The 23,886-nt window shown below is 33.8% G+C and overlaps 1 protein-coding gene across 1 annotated transcript; it reads right to left on the bottom strand.

Moving 5' to 3' along the window:
• Positions 1–21,813: 21,813 nt before the first annotated feature.
• On the bottom strand, positions 21,814–22,803 carry LOC149193893 (uncharacterized). Its single transcript, XM_089407026.1, has one exon. The coding sequence runs from the start codon at positions 22,778–22,780 to the stop codon at positions 22,181–22,183; it is 600 nt and encodes a 199-aa protein (XP_089263152.1). The 5' UTR covers positions 22,781–22,803; the 3' UTR covers positions 21,814–22,180.
• Positions 22,804–23,886: the final 1,083 nt, after the last annotated feature.

A 23,886-nucleotide genomic window follows, 5' to 3' on the forward strand; every position in this document is an offset into this window, starting at 1 on the left:
CTAAAACAAGAGTAACATTATGGGGAACTCTACAATGCTTGCATAAGTTACAATAATGGAATAAATATTATCATCATCTTTCATTAAGGCATCACACACTCCAAAAATAACCATAAGGATCTTAGATGGAAAAAACCAATGCAATATGACTAGCATATCTCTTGGGAGGTATACTCACCCTCATTAAGGAACAAGGCACTCATATTTGCTCTTAAGCCTCCTAAAACCAAGATGATCTTACATCCTCTTATTGGAATGTGCAATTTTCATTAGATTATTAAGTAATCTATAAAGGCCACCCTCTTTCACCCCTCTAGCCAAAGCCATCAAACTAGCTTGAATTAAATCATTGATGGTGTATTCTTGTCCCTCAATTTCAACTCTCCACTATACATTTATCATACAAGAAACTTCAAACAAAAAAAAACTTCAATCCAAGAACAATCAAGACCTTATCCAACTCAAGAAAATCACTTAAAGTAATTGTGTAGTGGCTAAAACCACCCTGCAAAATTTTGTCGCCGCTTCGTTTTCGAGCCTCCCTCCTCAAAATCATCACAACTATCCTACACTGATCAGGTAGTTGTGTTTATTTGATTTCATCTGTCATTTAACAGGTTGCGTTCAACTCACTTGTCTCATCGGTCAACCACAAGTACATCTAGCACTTGGTTAATATCCGGTCAACCGGTTGTCATGCAAAATTTCGCCATCCTGAAGGGTAGCTTTTCTTCCCCTCAGGATTTGCACAGAGTATCCCAACAATTGTCTTGAACTCAGAAAATGTGTAGAGTAGGCCAGCCAACCTTTCTCTAGAATTTGCACAGAGCGGGCCAGCCGGCACTGCTCGCGCAGTTCCAGCCAGCTAGCACTGCTCTCCGAAAATGCACAGTTTCAGCCAGCTGGCACTGCTCTCCAGAATTGCACAAAGCAGGACATGCTAGCTGCACTTCCCTCTAGAAATGCGCAAAACTGACCGAGTGCACTGCTCTCTAGAAATGCGCAGAGCAACCCAGGCAAGCTTCATTGTTCTTCAAAATTGCGTAGAACTGGCCAGCTACACTGCTCTCCAGAAATGCCCAAAGCAGCCCATCATCACTGCTCTAGAAAATTTTGGAGAGCTGGCCAGCCAACCAGGGCCACTTAGCCCAGAAGCAACACCAAATGTTTCCCTTAGTGACTATCTTTCACATGTGCCAGTAGGTTTCCCAATTCCCTCCATAATTGCGCAATCCTTCCTTGCATGATGAAAATTTTTTCTTGAAAAAGCAAAAGGAAAAAAAAGCAAAAAAATCATCCCTATATTTTAGGTATCTATTTTTAGCAACAGGAGTTACATGCAAAGTCATTTTTAGAAACTCCTCGCCAAGTGTCGCTTTTCCTAGATTTGTGGCATGTGCGTCATAAACCCTAATTTCACCAAATCTGTGTAAACGACACCTCAGAGCTCATTCTTCACATTCGATCTTGGAGCTCTAGCATTCTCGAGGCATATAGGAACCTTCGGCACAGTCGGCGCAACTTTTTTGGGAAAGTTTTACTTTTCATGCCTTTTGTCGCTTTTTTTCTGTCGCTTTTTAGTTTTCATCTTGTATGAGTGTTTTTTCCTTGATTTTATTGAATGAACGTTGGCATTTCAATGTATTTTAGCTTGTATAAGTGTTGTTTCAAGTTTTGCATTACCTTTCCTTAATGTCGCATGCATAACACTGTTTCTGCACTCATAATCGTCATTGCAACAACTCGCTTAATGAGCTTCTTGGTTTTGTCATTTGACTGATTTTTGCACTTGCTTAAATTGCATGCATGTCTATTTCACTCAGATCTGCACCAAATTTGCACATGCACTCAGTCCTTCACATTTTCAGGTTTCCATTGGGCAGATCCAAGCTGTCTTAGCAAAGATCTTGTCTCTCCCAGCATGCTTTGCACATTCCTGGCAATCAAGGTTCTACCTTGCCTCTAGGAATTACGCAGAGGTTGCCCACATTGGCTCCCAGCTGTGATCTGTGCAATCCTGGGAGGCAGTGCCCAGTCCTGCCCACTGGAACTACGCAATGTGTAGTTCCATCCAACAACCCAGCCTGACTGATCCACACAATGCACATTTTCAGTCAACAATCAACTCCATTGGAGTGCGCATTATGCAGTTCTAGTCAGCAGTCACCCTCACTGGCAGCTAAGATTGTGCAATGTGCATTTTCTGCTGACAGTCTCCCGGCCTCCCAGAGTCAATGTTGCACAATCTTGCCCAACAGTCACCAGTTTGTTGCCCAATTGATTCTGAAGTTGCTTGATGTTTTTTTCAACTGACATTATCTTATTGTGAGTGTCTTCTCCGTCTCTAGGTATCACACGTTTTTGAGTAGCTTCTCAGTAGTATAGGTATCATGGCTTCCAAGAGAGATGGATCAAAAGACATTTAAAAGTAGTACTGGAGATGTAGTTGAGCAGGGGTTTATGAGCTTTCCCATGTACACAGACACACACTCGTTCATTGAGAAACACATCAAGATCACATGGCAAGACATCAACACTATTTTCGCAGACATCTTTGAGGAGAATTAGTAGGACCGACAAGTCTATGTAAACATCCATAAGTTGGGATTGTATAAGGTTGGATGCAAGTGTCCCATATTCTCATGCGCAGACATGATCCACTAGATTTCCTCACACATTGATCCTAAGACGATGATACTGAGCAATGTCAATGTAATAGAGCTTGCTTCCTTCAGGACGGAAGATTATCAACAGATGTACCATTTTCCATTGCCGATGAGTAGGTTGGATGCACCGTTATACACTCCCAACAATAGCACGAATTCAAGAGACATCTTGAAGCATTGGGTAAGGGAGCCAACAAAGTTCTAGATGACACCTAACTAGATATACAAGACGAAGACACTCGGGAAGGCATACCAATTCTTGGTCATCCTCACATGTCGTTTGTACGGCCAAGGGAGTACAGAAACCTTCCTACAGATTTGGGTTGCTATGTTGGATCAACTAGAAAGTGAAGGAAAACCTTTCAACTGGTCTGACATGTTGGCTCTCTAGTTGAAAGTGCATGTATCCAATGCATGGAGTCCACCCAAGGATCAACAAGAAATATTATTCATGTATGCTTACCTACTCGATGCGATCTGTGCCCATCAACAGTTTCCTTGCATGGGTTGGGCATGGACACCTTCAGAGAGTGATGTGAACATATATTGTAAGTTTCTCTCAGAATGCAGCTACCAAGGAGTCAAGGCTAGAATATCTAACCATCTCATCGTCGCTCTGTACATGAATATCTTTGAATAAGATCGACCCTCCATGTCCCAGGCAACAATGGAAGCATTGTTGAACATTGCAGATTGGTATGCCTCACTCGATGGCACCTTCATCAGGATGTACAATGCGGAGAAAGCTTCGCATGTGTTGCTGAGGTTTTCCACAGACAAGTTGGTCATGTAGGAGGTTTCATACCACATCTCGATAGGGTTATCAACTGGATTGCACAGGAAGAAGAAGGCACCATGGCATACGCTTCCTGTGCGAATTAGGTTGTACGTGATCAAGATTTTTAAAGAAGTTGATGCCGAGGTCATAGACTTCAAGAAGTTTAAGTTCAGCACCAAGAGTTTTAATCTGTACAACCCACATGGATTTTTCAGGGACCACTATGCAAGAGTGTGCTATTCTTGGATCCACGGAGCGTGTCATTGGCCAGAGGAAGACCCATGGAGATATTTTTATAACTCCTCTAGGCTCAATGAACCGATCAACATGGCAGTAGAGTGGCTAGTAGCACTCAAGGCAGCAGCACCATAGGGAGTAGCAACAACAACAGCAGCAAGCAGCAAACTTGTGTAAGACAAAGGCAAGAGGAAGATTTCCAAAAGCACAGAGACAGAGAAAAGATACTTAAGGAAGGCCCACTTGTGGAAAAGGTAGCTTTGGAGATAGATGCAAAGAGGCGACAATGCGCCAGGAGGATAGTGCAAAGAAAAAGGGAGAAGAAAAGGCTGGAAGATGCAGAGAGGAAGTTGCAGGAAGTCCAACAAAAGCTCAAAGAAGAACAAGAGCTACGTAGAAGAGAGCAGGAAGTGAAACATGAGAATAAAAAGAAACAGGAGGAAGTGCAAGGCGCACAGATAGTGCAAACTGCGCTGATACAGGTTCAAGACTCTGAACCAGCAACAAATGAGGAACAAGGTGAGCAGCCGCAAGACCAAAAACTTTCTCTGCAGGATGAACCAATAATAGAACAGATGGACATGGAGATGGAGCAGCCAAAACAGGATCAAGACACCGACCTCATGCCAAAAGCAACCGAGGTCAATCCATAGGCTTCACCAGCTCTAATAGTAGAGAAAGTCATGAGTCAGCAAGGGGATACCATTCTCCTTGAGGATAATCCGAGAGCATATGTGTACAACATAGCCTTTGATGAGTCACAACACATCATTGTACAAGCACGTAGAATGCACAGACTGGATGAACATGCATTATGTGTGCACTTTGAAGAATAGGTGATCTTGTCAGATGTACAAACACATCCAACTACCTTGGCCAATGTTACAAAGGCTTATGCTGAAGCCACAAGCTCAAGTGTTAAGTTATTGATAGTAGAAAACGAGTGCATGGCCAAGGAGTTGCAAGCAACGAAGCAGAGAGAGGAACAATCAACAAGATCCGTCAGATAAGAGATGAAGAAAGTCATACTTGCTGAAGTATCGACTCTTGAGATAGTCACACAGAGACTGTATGACAGGTTCGTCACTGTGCACAAGGTAGTTGTCCATCTACATGGTCATTAGCAGCATTGCATCAAGGTAGCACGAACACTCACAGATATGCATGCCGTAGTTGATCATGTACATGCATGGACAATGAAGTACAAGAGAGCCTCGCTTCACTTGCACAAGATGATGAAGCCACAAGTAGAATTGGAAAAAGCACACATCCAGAGTCTGATCTGGAACTATGAGGAACTCTCGCTGCTCATCACCAGTGTTGAGGCTTCATATGCACAGTTTTATAGGAGTTTGGATTCCGTGGTGAGAAAGTATGGCACCCTGTTGATTGGTACGCTCATCGAGGCTAAAGAGAAGAATCAAGTGAGACTAGAGCTCGATGCATACTTTGATTAGTTGATGCTCACGGACACTAGCGCAAATGACATGCGCATGTACATCACCGGTCCGACCTTGCTCATGACTAAGATGCACATGTTACAGGACGAGTTGGACAAAGGTTCCAAGTCAGTATACCCAAAAGAAATGGAGGCAAGAGTTCGTTTCCAGAAAGACATCATCATTGAGTATGCGGACATTATTGCGCACTATCAAGCATGACATCAGTTCATCACCGAAGATCACAGAGAGGAGGTTGATGAGCTATTCTTTCCATAGTTGTCTGAGTCTTAGTGTTATCTTGTCTAGCTGACTCAAGCCATTTTTTTCCCACATGGGTATATGTGGAAAATGTATCATTTTTGTAAACATGATGTAAAGTGAAATTCCAAGTGTCATTAATGGAATGCAAACAATCATATGTAATGGATTGCAGATTTCTGTGGTTCGGTTTTTTAGAATCTAAACTCGGATAATCCACAGTTTTCATTTTTCTTTGTCGACGTTTCGAGTCTAGACCAAGACTCATCATTAGGACTTGATTACAAAGGAGAGAGAGAAATGTGATGATAAATAGGGTTTGAGGATGAACTGTCAAGCATTATGTAATGAAGTTGAATAATCATGAGGGTAATCCAAGAGTCGCAAAGAGGAATGTCAATGGCCACCCCACCCTTTGTTATAAATAGAACCTCATAACTCATAGAAGGGGCTTTTGGGAGAGAAGATTTTGTTAGGAATTGCTTAGAGAGGGCTTGGAGAGTATTTTGACAAGCCTTGGCTTCTCCACAGTGTAGAGCGAGTACGTATCCTTGGAGGAGCAGGTGGTGTTGATTGTAACATTCCACTACTGGGGCTAGTGGTTGTCATGGTGGTATGTATGGATGGAACTTTCACTTTTATATAATATAATAGAGCCAACATGTTTCATGCATATGTTGTTATTGTAATTTGACTATTATGGTTACTTTAGCAATGTATGTAGTTTTAACGTATGCATTGATGTATGGGCTATATTCCATATGTGATTGTATGAATCTCATTAAAGTGTGTTGTTGATTTAACTCATCACTTTGGATTGTCGACCATTCTGCTTTCCAGTTTGTGATGTCATTCAGTTCGTGTGTTCCTTTCAGGCTGCGTACTATTACAGGCTTCTAAGGGGCACACTTTCTTTTCTCTCCGTGTGTTAGAATCTCCCCATGAGAAGGTCACACACTTTCTTCTGACAAGGATATCTTGTTTACCTCTACGCGCTATCGCAGTCAAGGCATAACTTTACTACCATTGCTAGGACTCCTACTCCAAACAATCTAAGGTCTAGTTGGGACTTCTTACCGGGGATATCCTCTGACATGTTGGCGGTCCAACACCATCAACAGTAAGCTAAAAGGATATGGAACCAACTCCTCTCATGGGATTAGCATCATCATCACCAACCTCCACACTGATGCCTCCCTCTTGCTCTTGAATCCTTCTAAATAAAAGCCTATTATATATCATTGAGTTGAGAGGCTCATTCTACAATCCACTATGAGGGGGATGTATAAGTATGTTCGTCCGTCCATCCCACTTTAAAATGAAATTAAAAAATAAAATTATGTTCTAAATAGAAAAATAATGTCGCATATAATAAAAAAAATGAATAGAAGTAAAAAAATGTATGAGTAATATGTTTAAACCTTATACTTTTCAAAAATATTTCAAAATATTTAATAAAATATTTGAAGATCTTGTTAACTAATTTATATCAATATCAAATTATATATATATATATATATATATACCAACTTCATATATATCTATATATAGAAAAAAATGGTTAAAATAAAACATTTTAATGTTGTATATAAAAAAATATTCAAATTAATATTGAAATATATTAATAATAAAAAATCATTTTAATTTGCATGATAAAATGTCTCGATGTACATTTGATGCAAAATATTTTAACGTAAATTACTTATATATTATATATAATTTTAAAACAATTATGTATATATCGTGAAAAAAATAAGATTTTATGGTTTAAATGTTTATTTGGTCCTATATATACTCTATTTAGCATTCAAAAATAAAATTTAAACAACAAAAAATAACACATTGGATTTTGCACTCTAAAGAAGTTTGCACGTGAAGAAATTTGATCCCTATCGGCTCATGTTAGATCTATATTTAAGATGGATCTATGCTAGTATGTATTAAATCTTCATTATTCGAATGTCATCCAACACTAGAAACAATAATAGAGGACAAGAAGGATCCATGGAAAATAAAATCTCAAACAAAGAGGGATCATCCTTATACATTTACTATAGTGCTAGTTGTAACTTGTTTCATACAATTTCCTTTATTCTTCAATATACATTGGCTAGCATATTTCCATATATTTTGACATCATAAACATCTTACCTTACTTGAGTATTTTATTGTATTTGTATGTTCATCCTTCTTGTAGCATTTATTTCTACCCTTCTTCATCTTCTTCATGAGACCAACAACATCTAATTCCTCTTATTGTGTTGAATAAGATTGCAATATAATTTCCTTTTGTAGAAGATCAACCAAAAGCTTTAGAGACTTTAGAAAGGTATCTCAAGCTTTAGAGACTTTAGGAAGGAACAAGTCATTTTAAGTCAATGTACACCAACCCCTAATCCTTCCCCATTATTTCAATGGAAAAAGATGTTATTCCAACCTAATAATCCTTGAATGAAGTAGCTCACCATAGTATTTGTCTAGTTCATACAAATTATTTAAAGTTAGTTTGATACTAAGTGTTTGTTGAGAAGCACAACATTTTTTGAAATAGAATAACTAAACCTTGAACCTTTTCTTATATATATTCTTATATATAATGTCAAATATGAAATGATCCTTCATAGGATCAAGAATGATTATTTTCATCTTGGCTTCCTTCTTTTGATGAATGGCAAATTATGTTGATTCAATATATTCTAGAATCTATCTAAGCTCCCAAAAAGATTTTCTTTCCCTATGAATAATTGAAATCTAAGATCTCAGGGAATGAAATTAGAAACTCTATGCAAACCACGGGGGCTTCCCTCAATGAACCTTTGACATATCACATGCGCGGCATATTAAAAAATACCCTTAATTTGACTACATATTTGAAAATACCTCTAAAAATCACATTATTTAACCCCCTACCAATATAAACCCAATACACCTTCACAATTTAAAAACCCCTCCTTTCACTAGATATTGTAGGTATCCATTTTTTCATTAACATTTTTCATACCCCTTTATATTTTTTCATTATCTTTGGGCTCCATTTTTTGTATCTACTAATATAAAAACCCTCTCCCCCCTATATATCCCCCAATATATTATGTCATTTTTTCCTCAATAAATATCCTCCAATATGAACCCACGTGCTATGGTATTGCTCCCAAAGTGAAGCCCCTATGATACAACCTATCAAACTCTCCAAGAAAGTCACATTACACATATTGAACAAGTCCTCAAGTGCATAAATCAACAATATATGAAGTAGAGAAAACCCTTTCTCGGATTTAAATATTCTCCCAATAACCTAGGGTATCAAACCTAATAATATCAAATAATGCCAAGTACCTATTATAGGCATTATTTAGTTAAAATTCAAGCTCCTTATTACACCTAGAGTGAGCTCACCCATAAAATATTTAACACCGTGTAGAAATTTCTATGTTTTTCAATAATCAAATAAAAATTTCATCATTTTCATAGAGGTTCCCCAGAGCTTAACCCTATGAATTTTCAACCTTAGTGTTGTTATGAAATACAAATAAAACAATAGTAACATCAGATGGTATTTCAACTCTCAACAATGCCAAACATTTGGGCAATTCAAGATAATAGATACCAATGTGTTTTAAAAAATTTCATCCATCTTGGGTAATCTTATCAAGCATATAATAAAGCTGAACACTAGTTGTAACAATTGTAGAAACAACAACAAGCCTTCCCTTATATTCTTCAATTATAATGCTAAATCAAGTAATTCATTCACCCTTAACTTATGTCAAATAAACAAGAAATAATATGCAAAAAATTCCAAACCATTAAGTTCAATATAGATGGCTAAAATTCAAATATGAAATTTACACAAGTATTAGAGAACTAGACACATTATTGATATTATAAAGATGATGTTCATGTATATATTACAGCCTTATCATAAGGATTTTGCATTCCTCTAGGTATCTAAAACCCTAGCTAGGGAAAACCAAGAAAGCCATAACTCACAGTGAGGAGATTCAATTGACATGCATTACACAAACTTGTACTTCAAGGAAAAATGTATCCTCTTCTTCTTCTCTTATACAACCTAGGGTTTTATCTCAAAACCATAATATCCAATACTCCAAGGGATGAAACCCTAACCCTTGTCTTCAAGGTGTTCCAAACAACCTCAAGAAACTCTAGCGACTTTAAGAGAGGAGTGATTAATAAATAATAAGATCCAAGAGAAAGAGAGAGGAAAATTGGCGTGCTTCTATTGATCACATCTCTAACACAAATAATAAGAATGACTAATAAGTGAGTCAATGCTCTCTCTCTCTCTCTCTCTCTATATATATATATATATATATATACACACACACACACACATAAGAGGTAACGATGTCAAAGAATACATATGTGGGCCAATGCCTTTACAAGCAACCTACAATAACACATAAGGATCACACATGTGGAGTGTTATTGACCCTAAGGGTACACATGTCAAGATTCAAGTTGATTTCAACCATAAGAAATTCCCCAAATATAACTGCACTCTATAAGGTGTGTATAAGGATCCTCCTAGAAAAATCCAAACATTCCAGTAATTGTCCTAATGCCATGTACTCCTCTAGGTCCACTACTCTTGGATCAACATTATTGCAACCTACACTTCACCAAATCAACTCTAAGGCTTGTTGCAAGCATCTAGTCTGCCCTATATTGTGTAGGGCCTAATTCCCTCCTATAGGATGAAAAATTCTTCTCCTTTTAAGTAGGAAATTCTCTAAGAAATTAACCATCTCCATGTGGAAATCATGTAGAATGTCACCAAAGTTGCTAGGATATCTCCAATTCCCTAGGGAAGAATATCATACAAGAATGCAACTGAGTTCAAGTGATCATTGAGTAAGCCATCACCAATGTGAAAATCCATCACAAACCATATCCAATGTGTAATCGATCGTAGACCATCTAGGTGATGATCATACACCATGTTTCAGAAATCTCATGAAGCACCTTGAAATACGATGTAAACACTTTGAGAGCAACCTTAAAAAATAATAACATAGTCATTGAATATCCCAAATGAGCTTCAATGTGATGACAAGCATAGAGGTGTCAAAGGATATGTGGAGCAATAAAATTAGATTTTTCATAATATATGCGATGTAACTAATTCAAATTCAATAAATATAAGATATATAGTGTGAGGCCCATGAGATAAATACATTATATGATGGTAGTCACAATCTAATATTTCACTATTCATTACCAATGGTATTACAAATCTAAAGTAGTCATGGAAATCACCATTATGCAATTAGTGATAAAATTTACTAAAAAATGATTTAAGATAATGGTCTTCATGCATAGTTTTACATCTAGTACACAATTTACTACATTTAATGTCCGACATCTATTTTAGTAGACATTGTTAAATAGGAGGTAGCCTAGTAACAAAATTAATGATTTTTCAACTAAATATAATGCATATAGTATTCCATCATGATGCCATTGACCATTGGAACCAACCATTGTTAAAAGAGGCTAAATGACATTCAATAAATGTTAGCTATAATTGTGGGGCTTTGCTGGAATTCTACAAATGCTTTTATTCATAACAATAAATATATTACATTGGTGCACCCTCATGATAAAGCTTTTGAAGATGCTTCTATTATGAATGGATAGCCTCTTGTAAGCCTTTCTCTAAATTCACCTTAACACATTGTTCTTGGCCAAGTTATACAGCTTGAGTGGGCCTAATGGTTAAGAACATGTGTTTCCTCCTAAGAGGTCACATGTTCAAAACTAGAGGGGGGTAGAGTATGTATGCCTCCTTAGACTTATAAGTCAAGTTGATGTGCAGAGGTGGGTCCCTGGTCCCACAAACAAGAGGGTCTCATACACTAATTTGGTGTCCGGCTTGGTCATGACCTTAAAATTGGATAATAATAAACTCTTTTTTTTCCTTTGTTTGATCCAAAGCCATTTTGATTAATTGAAATTTATCATGGGTGTATTCTCATGCACATATGATTGGGTGAGAAGGGAAGCCTCATCTACAATATCTAAGCTTCAAATGTATTTTTAAACTTAATAAGAATGGTGTTTTATTGCATCTCAAGAGATTTGATGCCCTTTAGCCCTTGGTAGATTCCTAGTTAAGATAAATCTAAGCTGGTTTAATTATTAATTAATTATAATTATAATTATAATTATAATTATATATTTTATTTTATTTTTTTAAATTTTATTTTATTGTTATTTTAATAACATTTTGAGTGAGTCAAAATGTTAAACACTACATTATGACATCTCTACAATATTGAGCTAGAAAACACTTTAGTGTAATAATGTTTTACATGCTCTTTTTTTACTTGTAAATTCTCCACAACAATTGTAAAGTAATAAATATTTTTCCATATAAAATATAATTAATTATTCACTTATATTTAATATTTTTTTACTATGACAAAATTAATGTTATATAAATTTTAATGATCAAATTTCACTATTAAATTTTTGAGGATATGTATTTTTATTATCAAAATTGGTCTCATTTTGATTATAAATTATTTTGTTATCAAATTTCATCCCTCATGATAATGTCTCTCTATAAGAATCCTTAAGATAAAGACTTCGTATTGTGAAATTTAATAATAATTTTTTATATAAAGACTTCGTATTGTGAAATTCAATAATAACCTCTTTTATATATATATGTAATTTTTTATTTAAAAAAATAATGATCTTACACAACGAAATGGATGGGCCATTTTAAATATTTCATTTTTTATTTAGGGTCTTTAAATTTTCCAAGGAGGATCGTCGTTGATCTTCCTTTTAGAAATTGAAAGTATCGAGGGAGGAGTAAGGTGTCGAAACCATGTCGGATAATTCTTTTTTAATTGCTAGTTGAGGAATGGTAAGTTGAGTAATGAAGTGAGGCAAGGTTTCAAACCACGAAGGTGGGATTGTGGAGTTTTTTTGGTATAATTATGTTTAACAATAAGTTAATCATCCATTTTTAATAATTTTTCCAATTTAAATATTTTAAAATGTTTATGGATTTTTTTAATGTATGTGATGTATCTATTTTAAAATAGTTTCAAAATTTAAATAAAATTTAAATTTAAATATTAAGTGAATAATAAAAATTTAATCTCTACATATTTTAATATAGTTATATAATAAAAATTAAGGTTTATTTTAAAAATATTTTTATTATTTTTATCATTTTATAATTAAATTAATCATTTAAAAAAAATCATATAAACATGTTTCATATGAATATAAGTTATAGTTATTTAAGCATGTAGTATTAATAAGAGATGGTGTTTGTGTATAACAAAACTTATTTGCAAGTTAAATTTTTTTATGATAAAATCGAAATTAATATATATATGGTTTAAAATAAAATTATAATTTAATTATTTTTTATAATTTTTAAATTTTAGCATGTAAAATATTATATAAATATGTGTTTTATCAATAATAATATGATAAATTAAAATAAAGTTATAATTTAGTTATATATAAAATTTCATATAAATATATATAATATAAATATAAATTATGATATTTTTGACATATAGTATTAGTAAGTGATGGTATTGGTTTATAGTATAATAAATTTTATTTATAAATTAAAAATTTCCATGATAAATTAAAAATAAAAATCCACACTTAAAAAAATGATTGCATATTTTATTTAATATATACATATTTAAATCATATAAATAATAATAAATAAAATTATAATTTTTAATTTAACTATTTTTATTATTTTTTATAAATGAGTAAGTGTTCCACTCTAAAAATGTTGTAAATTTGTTCAAAAAACAATAAAAATTTTGGTGAGATTTTGGTAAAAATCTAGCCAAAATTTTTGGAAATCAAGTACAGTGATCAAGCTTTTGAGTACAGTGATCTTAGTATTGTCTTGGCTGGCTGACTCAAGCCATTTTTGTCCCACATGGGTATATGTGGAGAATGTATCATTTTTGTAAACATGATGTAAAGTGAAATTGCAAGTGTCATTAGTGGAATGCAAACAATCATATGTAATGTAAAGCATTATGTAATGAAGTTGAAGAGTCATGAGGGTAATCCAAGAGTCACAAAGGGGAATGTCAATGGCCACCCCACCCTTTGTTATAAATAGAACCTCATAACTCATGGAAGGGGCTTTTGGGAGCCAAGCTTTTGTTAGGAATTGCTTAAAGAGGGCTTGGAGACTATTTTGACGAGCCTTGGCTTCTCCATAGTGTAGAGCGATTACGTCTCTTTGGAGGAGTAGGTGGTGTTGACTGTAACATTCCACTATTGGGGCTAGTGGCTGTCATGGTGGTATGTATGGAAGGAACTTTCACTTTTATATAATATAACAGAGCCAACACATTTCATGCATATGTTGTTTTGTAGTTCGATTATTATGGTTACTTTAGCAATGTATGTAGTTTTAACATATGCATTGATGTATGCACTATATTCCATATGTGATTGTATGAATATCATTGAAGCGTGTTGTTTATTTAACTCAACACTTTGGATTGTCGACTATTCTGCTTTCCAATTTGTGATGTCATTCAGCTTGTGTGTTCCTTTCAGGTTGCGTACTATTACAAGCTTCTAATGGGCACACTTTCTTTTCCCTCTGTGTGTTAGAACCTCCCCATGAGTCTCTCTTGATTCACTGCAAGGTCACACTTGCTTCCGATAAGGATATCTTGCTTACCTCTGTGCGCTATCGCAGTCAAGGCATAAATTTACTACCATTGCTAAGACTCCTACTCCAAACAATCTGAGGTCTAGTTGGGACTTCTTACCGGGGATATCCCCTGACATGTTGGCAGGTCAAACAGTGTCAACAGTAACCTAAAAGGATATGGAACCAAATCCTCTCATGGGATTAGCATCATCATCACCAACCTCCACATTGATGCCTCCCTCTTGCTCTTGAATCCTTCTAAATAAATGCCTATTATATATCATTGAGCCGAGAGGCTCATTCTACAACCCAGTATGAGGGAGATGTATAAGTATGTTCGTCCGTCCATCTCGCTTTAAAATGAAATTAAAAATTAAAATTATTTTCTAAATAGAAAAATAATGTCGCATATAATAATAAAAAATGAATAGAAGTAAAAAAATGTATGAGTAATATGTTTAAACCTTATACTTTTCAAAAATATTTCAAAATATTTAATAAACTATTTGAAGATCTTGTTAACTAATTTATATCAATATCAAATTATATATATATATATATATATATATATATATACCAACTTCATATATATCTATATATAGAAAAAAATTGTTAAAATAAAACATTTTAATGTTGTATATAAACAAATATTCAAATTAATATTGACATATATTTAAAAATATATTAATAATAAAAAATCATTTTAATTTGTGTGATAAAATGTCTCGATGTACATGTGATGTAAAATATTTTAATGTAAATTACATATATATTATATATCATTTAAAAAAAATTATGTATATATCATGAAAAAATTAAGTTTTTATGGTTTAAATGTTTATTTGGTCCTATATATACTCTATTTAGCATTCAAAAATACAATTTAAACAACGAAAAATAACACATTGGATTTTGCACTCTAAAGAAGTTTTCACGTGAAGAAATTTGATCCCTCTCGACTCATGTTAGATCTGTATTTAAGATGGATCTATGCTAGTATGTATTAAATCTTCATTATTCGAATGTCATCCAACACTAGAAACAATAATAGAGGACAAGTAAGGATCCATGGAAAATAAAATCTCAAACAAAAAGGGATCATCCTTATACATTTACTATAGTGCTAGTTGTAATTTGTTTCATACAATTTCCTTTGTTCTTCAATATACATTGGCTAGCATATTTCCCTATATTTTGACATCATAAACATATTACCTTACTTGAGTATTTTATTGTATTTGTATGTCCATTCTTCTTGTAGCATTGATTTCTACCCTTCCTCATCTTCTTCATGAGACCAACAACATCTAATTCCTCTTATTGTGTTGAATAAGATTGCAATATAATTTCTTTTTGTAGAAGATCAACCAAAAGCCTTAGAGACTTTAGAAAGGTATCACAAGCACAAAAAACATAAACAAAAGGAATTTACGAAGGAACAAGTCCTTTTAAGTCAATGTACACCAACCCCTAATCCTCCCCCATTATTTCAATGGAAAAAATGTTATTTCAAACTAATAATCCTTTAATGAAGTAGCTCACCATAGTATTTGTCTAGTTCATAGAAATTATTTAAAGTTAGTTTGATACTAAATTATTTAAAGTTAGTTTGATACTAAGTGTTTGTTGAGAAGCACAACATTTTTTGAAATAGAATAACTAAACCTTGAACCTTTTCTTATATATATTCTTATCTATAATGTCAAATATGAAATGATCCTTCATAGGATCATGAATGATTATTTTCATCTTGGTTTCCTTCTTTTGATGTATGGAAAATTATGTTGATTCAATATATTCTAGAATATATTTATGCTCCCAAAAAGATTTTCTTTCCCTATTAATAATTGAAATCAAAGATCTCAACGAACTAAATTAAAAACTCTATCCAACCTATCAAACTCTTCAAGAAAGTCACCTTACACATATTGAACAAGTCCTCAAGAGCATAAATCAACAATATATGAAGTAGACAAAACCCTTTTTGGGATTTAAATATTCTCCCAATAACCTAGGGTATCAAACCTAATAATATCAAATAATGTAAAGTACCTATTATAGGCATTATTTAGTTAAAATTCATGCTCCCTATTACACCTAGAGTGAGCTCACCCATAAAATATTTAACACCATGTAGAAATTTCTATGTTTTTCAATAATCAAATAAAAATTTCATCATTTTCATAGAGGTTTCCGAGAGCTTAACCCTATCAATTTTTAGCCTTAGTGTTGTTATGAAATACAAATAAAACAATAGTAACATCAGATGGTATTTCAACTCTCAACAATGCCAAACATTTGGGCAATTCAAGATAATAGATACCAATGTGTTTCAGAAAATTTCATGCATCTTGGGTAATCTTATCAAGCATATAATAAATCTGAACACTAGTTGTAACAATTGTAGAAACAACAACAAGCCTTCCCTTATATTATTTTTATAATGCTAAATCAAGTAATTCATTCACCCTTAACTTATGTCAAATAAAAAAGAAATAATATGCTAAAAATTCCAAACCATTAAGATGCTAAATCAAGTAATTCATTCACCCTTAACTTGTGTCAAATAAACAAGAAATAATATTCAAAAAATTCCAAACCATTAAGTTCAATATAGATAGCTAAAATTTAAATATGAAATTTACACAAGTATTAGAGAACTAGACACATTATCGATATTATAAAGATGAGGTTCGTGTACATACTATAGCCTTATCATAAGGATTTTGCATTCCTTTAGGTATCTAAAACCCTACCTAGGGAAAACCAAGAAAACCATAACTCACAGTAAGAAGATTCAATTGACATACTTTACACAAACTTGTACTTCAAGAAAAAATGTATCCTCTTCTTCTTCTCTTATACAACCTAGGGTTTTATCTCAAAACCATAATCTCCAATACTCCAAGGGATGAAACCCTAACCGTAGTCTTCAAGGTGTTCCAACAACCTTAAGAAACTCTAGCGACTTTAAGAGAGGATTGATTAATAAATAGTAAGATCCAAGAGAAAGAAAGAGGAAAATTGGCGTGCTTCTATTGACCACATCTCAAACACAAATCATAAGAATGACTAGTAAGTGAGTCAATGGTCTCTCTCTCTCTCTCTCTCTCTCTCTCTCTCTCTCTCTCTCTCTATATATATATATATATATATATATATACATAAGAGGTAATGATGTCAAAGAATACGTCTCTCTCTCTCTCTCTCTCTCTCTCTCTCTATATATATATATATATATATATATATATATATATATATATACACATAAGAGGTAATGATGTCAAAGAATACGTATGTGGGCCAATGCCTTTATAAGCAGCCTACAATAACGCATAAGGATCACACATGTGGAGTGTTATTGACCCTAAGGATACACATGTCAAGATCCAAGTTGATTTCAACCATAAGAAATTCCCCAAATGTAACTACACTCTATAAGGTGTGTATAAGGATCCTCCTAGAAAAATCCAAACATTCCAGTAATTATGCTAATGCCATGTACCCCTCTAGGTCCACTACTCTTGGATCAACATTATTGCAACCTACACTTCACCAAGTCAACTCTAAGGCTTGTTGCAAGCATCTAGCCTGCCCTATATTGTGTAGGGCCCAATTCCCTCCTATAGGATGAAAAATGCTTCTCCCTTTAAGTAGGACATTCTCTAAGAAATTAACCATCTCCATGTGGACATCATGTAGAATGTCACCAAAGTTGCTAGGATATCTCCAATTCCCTAGGGAGTAATATCATGCAAGAATGCAATTGAGTTCAAGTGATCATTGAGCAAGCCATCACAAATGTGAAAATCCATCACAAACCATGTCCAATGTGTAACCCATCATAGACCATCTAAGTGATGATTATACACCATGTTTCAGAAATCTCATGAAGCACCTTGAAATATGATGTAAACACTTTGAGAGCAACCTTAAAAAATAATAACATAATCATTGAATATCCCAAACAAGCTTCAAAGGATATGTGGATCAATCAAATTAGATTTTTCATAATATATGTGATGTATCTAATTCAAATATAATAAATATAAGATATAGTGTGTGAGGCCCATGAGATAAATATATTATATGATGGTAGTCACAATCTAATATTTCACTATTCATTACCAATGGTATTACAAATCCAAAGTATTCATGGAAATCACCATTATGCAATTAGTAATAAAATTTACTAAAAAATGATTTAAGATAATGATATTCCTACATAGTTATACATCTAGTACGCAATTTACTACATTTAATGTTCGGCATCTATTTTAGTAGACATTGCTAAATAAGAGGTAGCCTAGTAACAAAATTAATCCTTTTTCAACTAAATATAATGCCTATAGTATTCCAACATGATGCCATTAACCATTGGAACCATCCATTGTTAAAAGAGGCTAAATGACATTCAATAAATGTTAGCTATATTTGTGGGGCTTTGTTGGAATTCTAGAAATGCATTTATTCATAACAATAAATATATTACATTGGTGCACCCTCATTATAAAGCTTTCGAAGATGCTTCTATTATGAATGGATAGCCTCTTGTAAGCCTTTCTCTAAATTCACCTTAACACATTGTTCTTGGCCAAGTTATACAACTTGAGTGGGCCTAATGGTTAAGAGCATATGTTTCCTCCTAAGAGGTCACATGTTCAAAAGTAGAGGGGGGTAGAGTATGTATGCCTCCTTAGACTTAGAAGTCAAATCGATGTGTGGAGGTGGGTCCCTGGTCCCACAAACAAGAGGGTCGCATACACCAATTTGGTGTCCGGCTTGGTCATCACCATAAAATTGGATAATAATAAACTCTCTTTTTTTCTTTGTTTGATCCAAAGCCATTTTGATTAATTGAAATTTATCATGGGTGTATTCTCATGCACATATGATTGGGTAAGAAGGGAAGCCTCATCTACAATATCTAAGCTTCAAATGTATTTTTAAACTTAATAATAATGATGTTTTATTGTATCTCAAGAGATTTGATCCCCTTTAGCCCTTGGTAGATTTGTAGTTAAGATGGATCTAAGCCGGTTTAATTATTAATTAATTATAATTATAATTATAGATTTTATATTTTATTTTATTTTAATTTTTTAAATTTTATTTTATTTTTATTTTAATAATATTTTGAGTGAGTCAAAATGTTAAACACAACATTATAACATCTCTACAATATTGGGCTAGAAAACACTTTGGTGCAATGATATTTTACATGCTCCTTTTTTACTTGTAAATTTTCTACAACAATTGTAATGTAGTAAATATTTTTATATATAGTTAATTATTCACTAATATTTAATAGTTTTTTACTATAAAAAAATATTAAAAAAATATTTTATAAATTTTAATGATCAAATTTCACTATTAAATTTTTCATGATATGTATTTTGATTATCAAAATTTGTCTCATAAATATGATTATGATTATAAATTTTTTAATTATCCAATTTTGATTATAAATTATTTTGTTATCAAATCTCATCCCTCATGGTAATGTCTCTCTATAAAAATCCTTAAGAGACTTCGTATTGTGAAATTATAACTTTTTATATATAAAGACTTCGTATTGTGAAATTCAATAATAACCTCTTTTATATATATATGTAATTTTTTATTTAAAAAAATAATGATCTTACACAACGAAATGGATGGGCCATTTTAAATATTTCATTTTTTATTTAGGGTCTTTAAATTTTCCAAGGAGGATCGTCGTTGATCTTCCTTTTAGAAATTGAAAGTATCGAGGGAGGAGTAAGGTGTCGAAACCATGTCGGATAATTCTTTTTAAATTGCTAGTTGAGGAATGGTAAGTTGAGTAATGAAGTGAGGCAAGGTTTCAAACCACGAAGGTGGGATTGTGGAGTTTTTTTGGTATAATTATGTTTAACAATAGTTAATAATCCATTTCTAATAATTTTTCCAATTTAAAATGTTTATGGATTTTTTTTTTATGAATGTGATGTATTTATTTTAAAACAAGGTTTCAAAATTTAAATAAAATTTGAATTCAACTATTAAGTGAATAATAAAAATTTAATCTCTACATATTTTAGTAGTAGTTATAGAATAAAGATTAAGATTTATTTTTAAAATATTTATATTATTTTCGTTATACTAAATTAATTATTTAAAAAAATGTCATATAAACATATTTTATATGAATATGAGTTACAGTTATTTAAGTATGTAGTATTAATAAATGATGGTATCTGTTTTTAACAAAACTTATTTACAAGTTAAAGATTTTTATGATAAAGTGGAAATTAGTATATACATATATAGTTTAAAATAAAATTATAATTTAATTATTTTCTATAATTTTTAAATTTTAACATGTAAAATATTATATAAATATGTGTTATATAAATAATAATATAATAAATTAAAATAAAATTATAATTTAGTAATATATAAAATTTCATATAAATATATGTAATATAAATATGAATTGTGATATTTTTGACATGTAGTATTAGTAAGTGATGCTATTGGTTCATAGTATTGTAACAAAGCTTATTTATAAATTAAAAATTTCTATGATAAAGAAAAAACGAAAATCTACACTTAAAAATATTATTACATATTTTATTTAATATATACATATTTAAATCATATATAATTATATAAATAATAATAATAAAAAATTAAATTATAATTTTTAATTTTTTAATTTATAATTAATTTTTTTTTTTTATTTATAAATGAGTAAGTGTTCCTATCTAAAAATGTTGTTAATTTGTTCAGAAAACGATAAAAAATCTGGTCAAAATTTTAGTAAAAATCTAACCAAAATTTTTGGAAATCAAATACAGTTGTCCAACTTTAAAATTTTGAGTACCCCTAAGGTTTTGGTTCTTTACCTCTGAGCCAGCAAATTTACTCCCGGACAATTTCATTTGAGAACGAGGGTGAGGCATGAGGGAATCAATGAGACCACTAGTCAGCGTTTAAGTAAGAATGAGGGTGGGGCAAGTGGGTGAGATAGGTGATGAGTTTTTATTTTGAATGAAAAGTGCGATTGTGGAGTATGTCTCCCAAGAATGGGGGTTTCGCTGTTCCTTTCAAGGGTTTTCGCTGTTCCTTTCAAGATGATCAGTAAATCCACGGTCAGACTCCCCTGTAAAACTCCTCAGCGAAACCTGACCAGGAGTTTACCTAGCCGTTGGTAAAACTCCCATGGAAAACTGCGCCAAAACCTGACCAGGGGTTTCCCAACCCTCTGGAACTTACTTGATACCTGACCACCGAATGCTTTCACACGAACATCTCTCCTCCTGCAACGGACAAACCAACCTTTAAAATGACTAAACAATAAAAAGTTGCGATAAAAAATGAGACTAAAAAACTGTAATTTTGAAATGGTGTTCATTGATCCTATTCAATGAAAGCATGAAAAACGGTGGTACCTCACCGGAAAAGCTAAGTTGTTGAGACGGACAGTGCAATTAATACGTCAAAATGGTTCGCTGGCAATTTTTACGGCGATCTTCAACTTCACCCTGAATAAATGACATTTATTAACAGATAACAAACAGGGAATCTTGTGTGAAAATGACACTCATATGATGTTTGTGATTATGGTTAGTCTCCCGTTAGTTTCCCAGAACTTCACGGTGTCATCTTCATGTAAAAGGAAATGCTGGTAGGCTGTGTTTTAAGATAAAATAAAAATGTCCCGACTCAGTGATCGATGATCCCAATCAACTGACAGGAAAACATTGACGACCACCGAAAGAAAAATATAAGAACTGCAATTTAATGATTATATTGCTCCATATTTTACAATCAGGTTACTCTGTTTTTTTTGCTGCTTTTCTTTTCTTTTTAGCTAGCTGGGCTATTTGCTGAATCGCGTAGAGGATCCGAACCATCATATTAGATCGACTATATTACCAAACAGTATCAACGCTTGCCGAACAGCAATGCTCCTTTGATATAGCTTTTTGACAGGAGATGACCTGGAAAAGTCCTTAGACGAAAAGAAACCTGCGTGCGGCTCTGCAACTATACAAGTCGGTCTTTCTTTTGGTATTCGTCGACCATTAGAGAACGATCGGCAAAAGGAGCCAAAACTGAATCTGGAAACGGGGACGACCGGATGCAAACTTCAAGAGACATCTTGGGCCTTGGTCATATGGCAGAGCCTGCTGGGCCGCGGCTGAAAAGACGTTCTCCTTCGCATGTTGTGGCTGGAGGGGCGTATGAGGGCAGTGAGAGCTCTTCTCACCCATTCCCCTTCCACACCGCCGATTCTTACCAGTGAATTCGTCATGGCAGATCTCTTCGCATTTAGCTGGGAATGCATAGTAGAGGAAGAGGAATTACATGTATTTCTATGAAGACTGCAACGGAACGAACCGGGATGATTCGTGGGTGAACACATACATGTCTTCCTAGGCGGAGGGCAGGGAATAGGCTTCATGGCGGCACTGCCTTTCGGTGAAATCGGAAGCCCTGCAGTTCGAACCTGCGACGCGGATCTGTCGAGGCCGAAATTGATAGAGGAGGGAGAGGCGGTGGAAGCAGAAGAATAAGAAGAGGCAGCGCTAAAGGTTGTACGGGTAGGAGAGAGCGTTCGGTGGACAGCGAAGTTGAAAGCAGACGAGGATGAAGGCGAATTGACATGGCGTGGGGGAGAATTGGATCTGTGAACGTCAAAGGTAAGGGGTCGCACAGGAGCTCTGCTAAATCTGTTTCTTCCCTCCATTTTTTTGTTTCTCAGGGAGGCTTTGCTAGCGAGCGATGCAAACCGAGGAGACATCAGGCCCTTGATTTATACAATAAAATTTACCCTGCTTTTTTCAGTTTTACGCCACCCTTTTACCCGACCGCACCTCGGGGCAACACATGAGTTAATTAATCCACGATATTGCTCAGGCGGATCGCCAGATTTGATTTTGAAAAATAATGGGCAACGAACAACACATCGAATAGAAGGAAAGTGTCCGGCGCCTACAGTTGGGACCCAATCCCACTTTCTCCTCTTCATTTAAATTGAAAAAAGCATCCCGTTAAGATGTTTCATCATCGCTTCTCTGGCAACTTCAATTAGTGTCGATTTCTTATTTGTTATAGCTTTGTCTTTTATGGTAAGGCAAGCATAGAATAAAAAAATAAATATTACAGGGCTCCACCATTCACCAAGTGGGTGTAATTTTTGGAATATAGTACATGATTTATTGAATGGCTTCTCGTCTACATTTCCAACTCTAGACTTTGAATCATTCCCATGGGACTTTCTCTCGATACATTGCGTGCCGGTTACGGAATTAGGTTGTCAAACCTTCAACTTTATTTTTTTGAACATGGAACAATTGGTTTTTCTCATCATGTGTTTTTATTATTATTTGTTTGACTTATTTTGAGATTTAATTTGGTTAAAGAATATTTAATTTTGATTCTATATCTGTATAGATTTAGACGTAGATATATGTATGATTAAATATATGTATAGGAAGTGAAAGATGTGAAAAACTTAACTGATTAAGAATATTCCTTTTCCCCTTAGTTCTACCTTAACATATGGAAAAACAAAGGGGAACCATAATTCCGTTGAAGGCGTTCCTTTATGTTAGGTATGTATAGCTTTGAGCTTCTTCGTGCTCACATTACTACGCATTTACCGATGGCTAGGGGTAATTTAGTGATGGTAAATGGCAATCACATTAGTATGCATTTACCATGGTTAAGGGAGCTGGAGGCGTTTATTTAGGCGTTCCTTTTATGTTATAAGCTTTGAGATTCTTCGCCCTCGAGTTAATACGCATTTACTGATGGTTAAAGGCTATTAGCAATGACAAATGATAATTATAA

The sequence above is a fragment of the Pinus tabuliformis genome, chromosome 2_2 (genome assembly GCF_031772625.1).
Source record: "Pinus tabuliformis cultivar Carrire ecotype Pingquan chromosome 2_2, CPIR1, whole genome shotgun sequence".
Taxonomy (NCBI): domain Eukaryota; kingdom Viridiplantae; phylum Streptophyta; class Pinopsida; order Pinales; family Pinaceae; genus Pinus; species Pinus tabuliformis.

Coding starts and splice junctions, on each gene's coding strand:
- LOC149193893 (XM_089407026.1), bottom strand. CDS start 22,780: ATGGAGGGAAGAAACAGATTTAGCAGAGCTCCTGTGCGACCCCTTACC.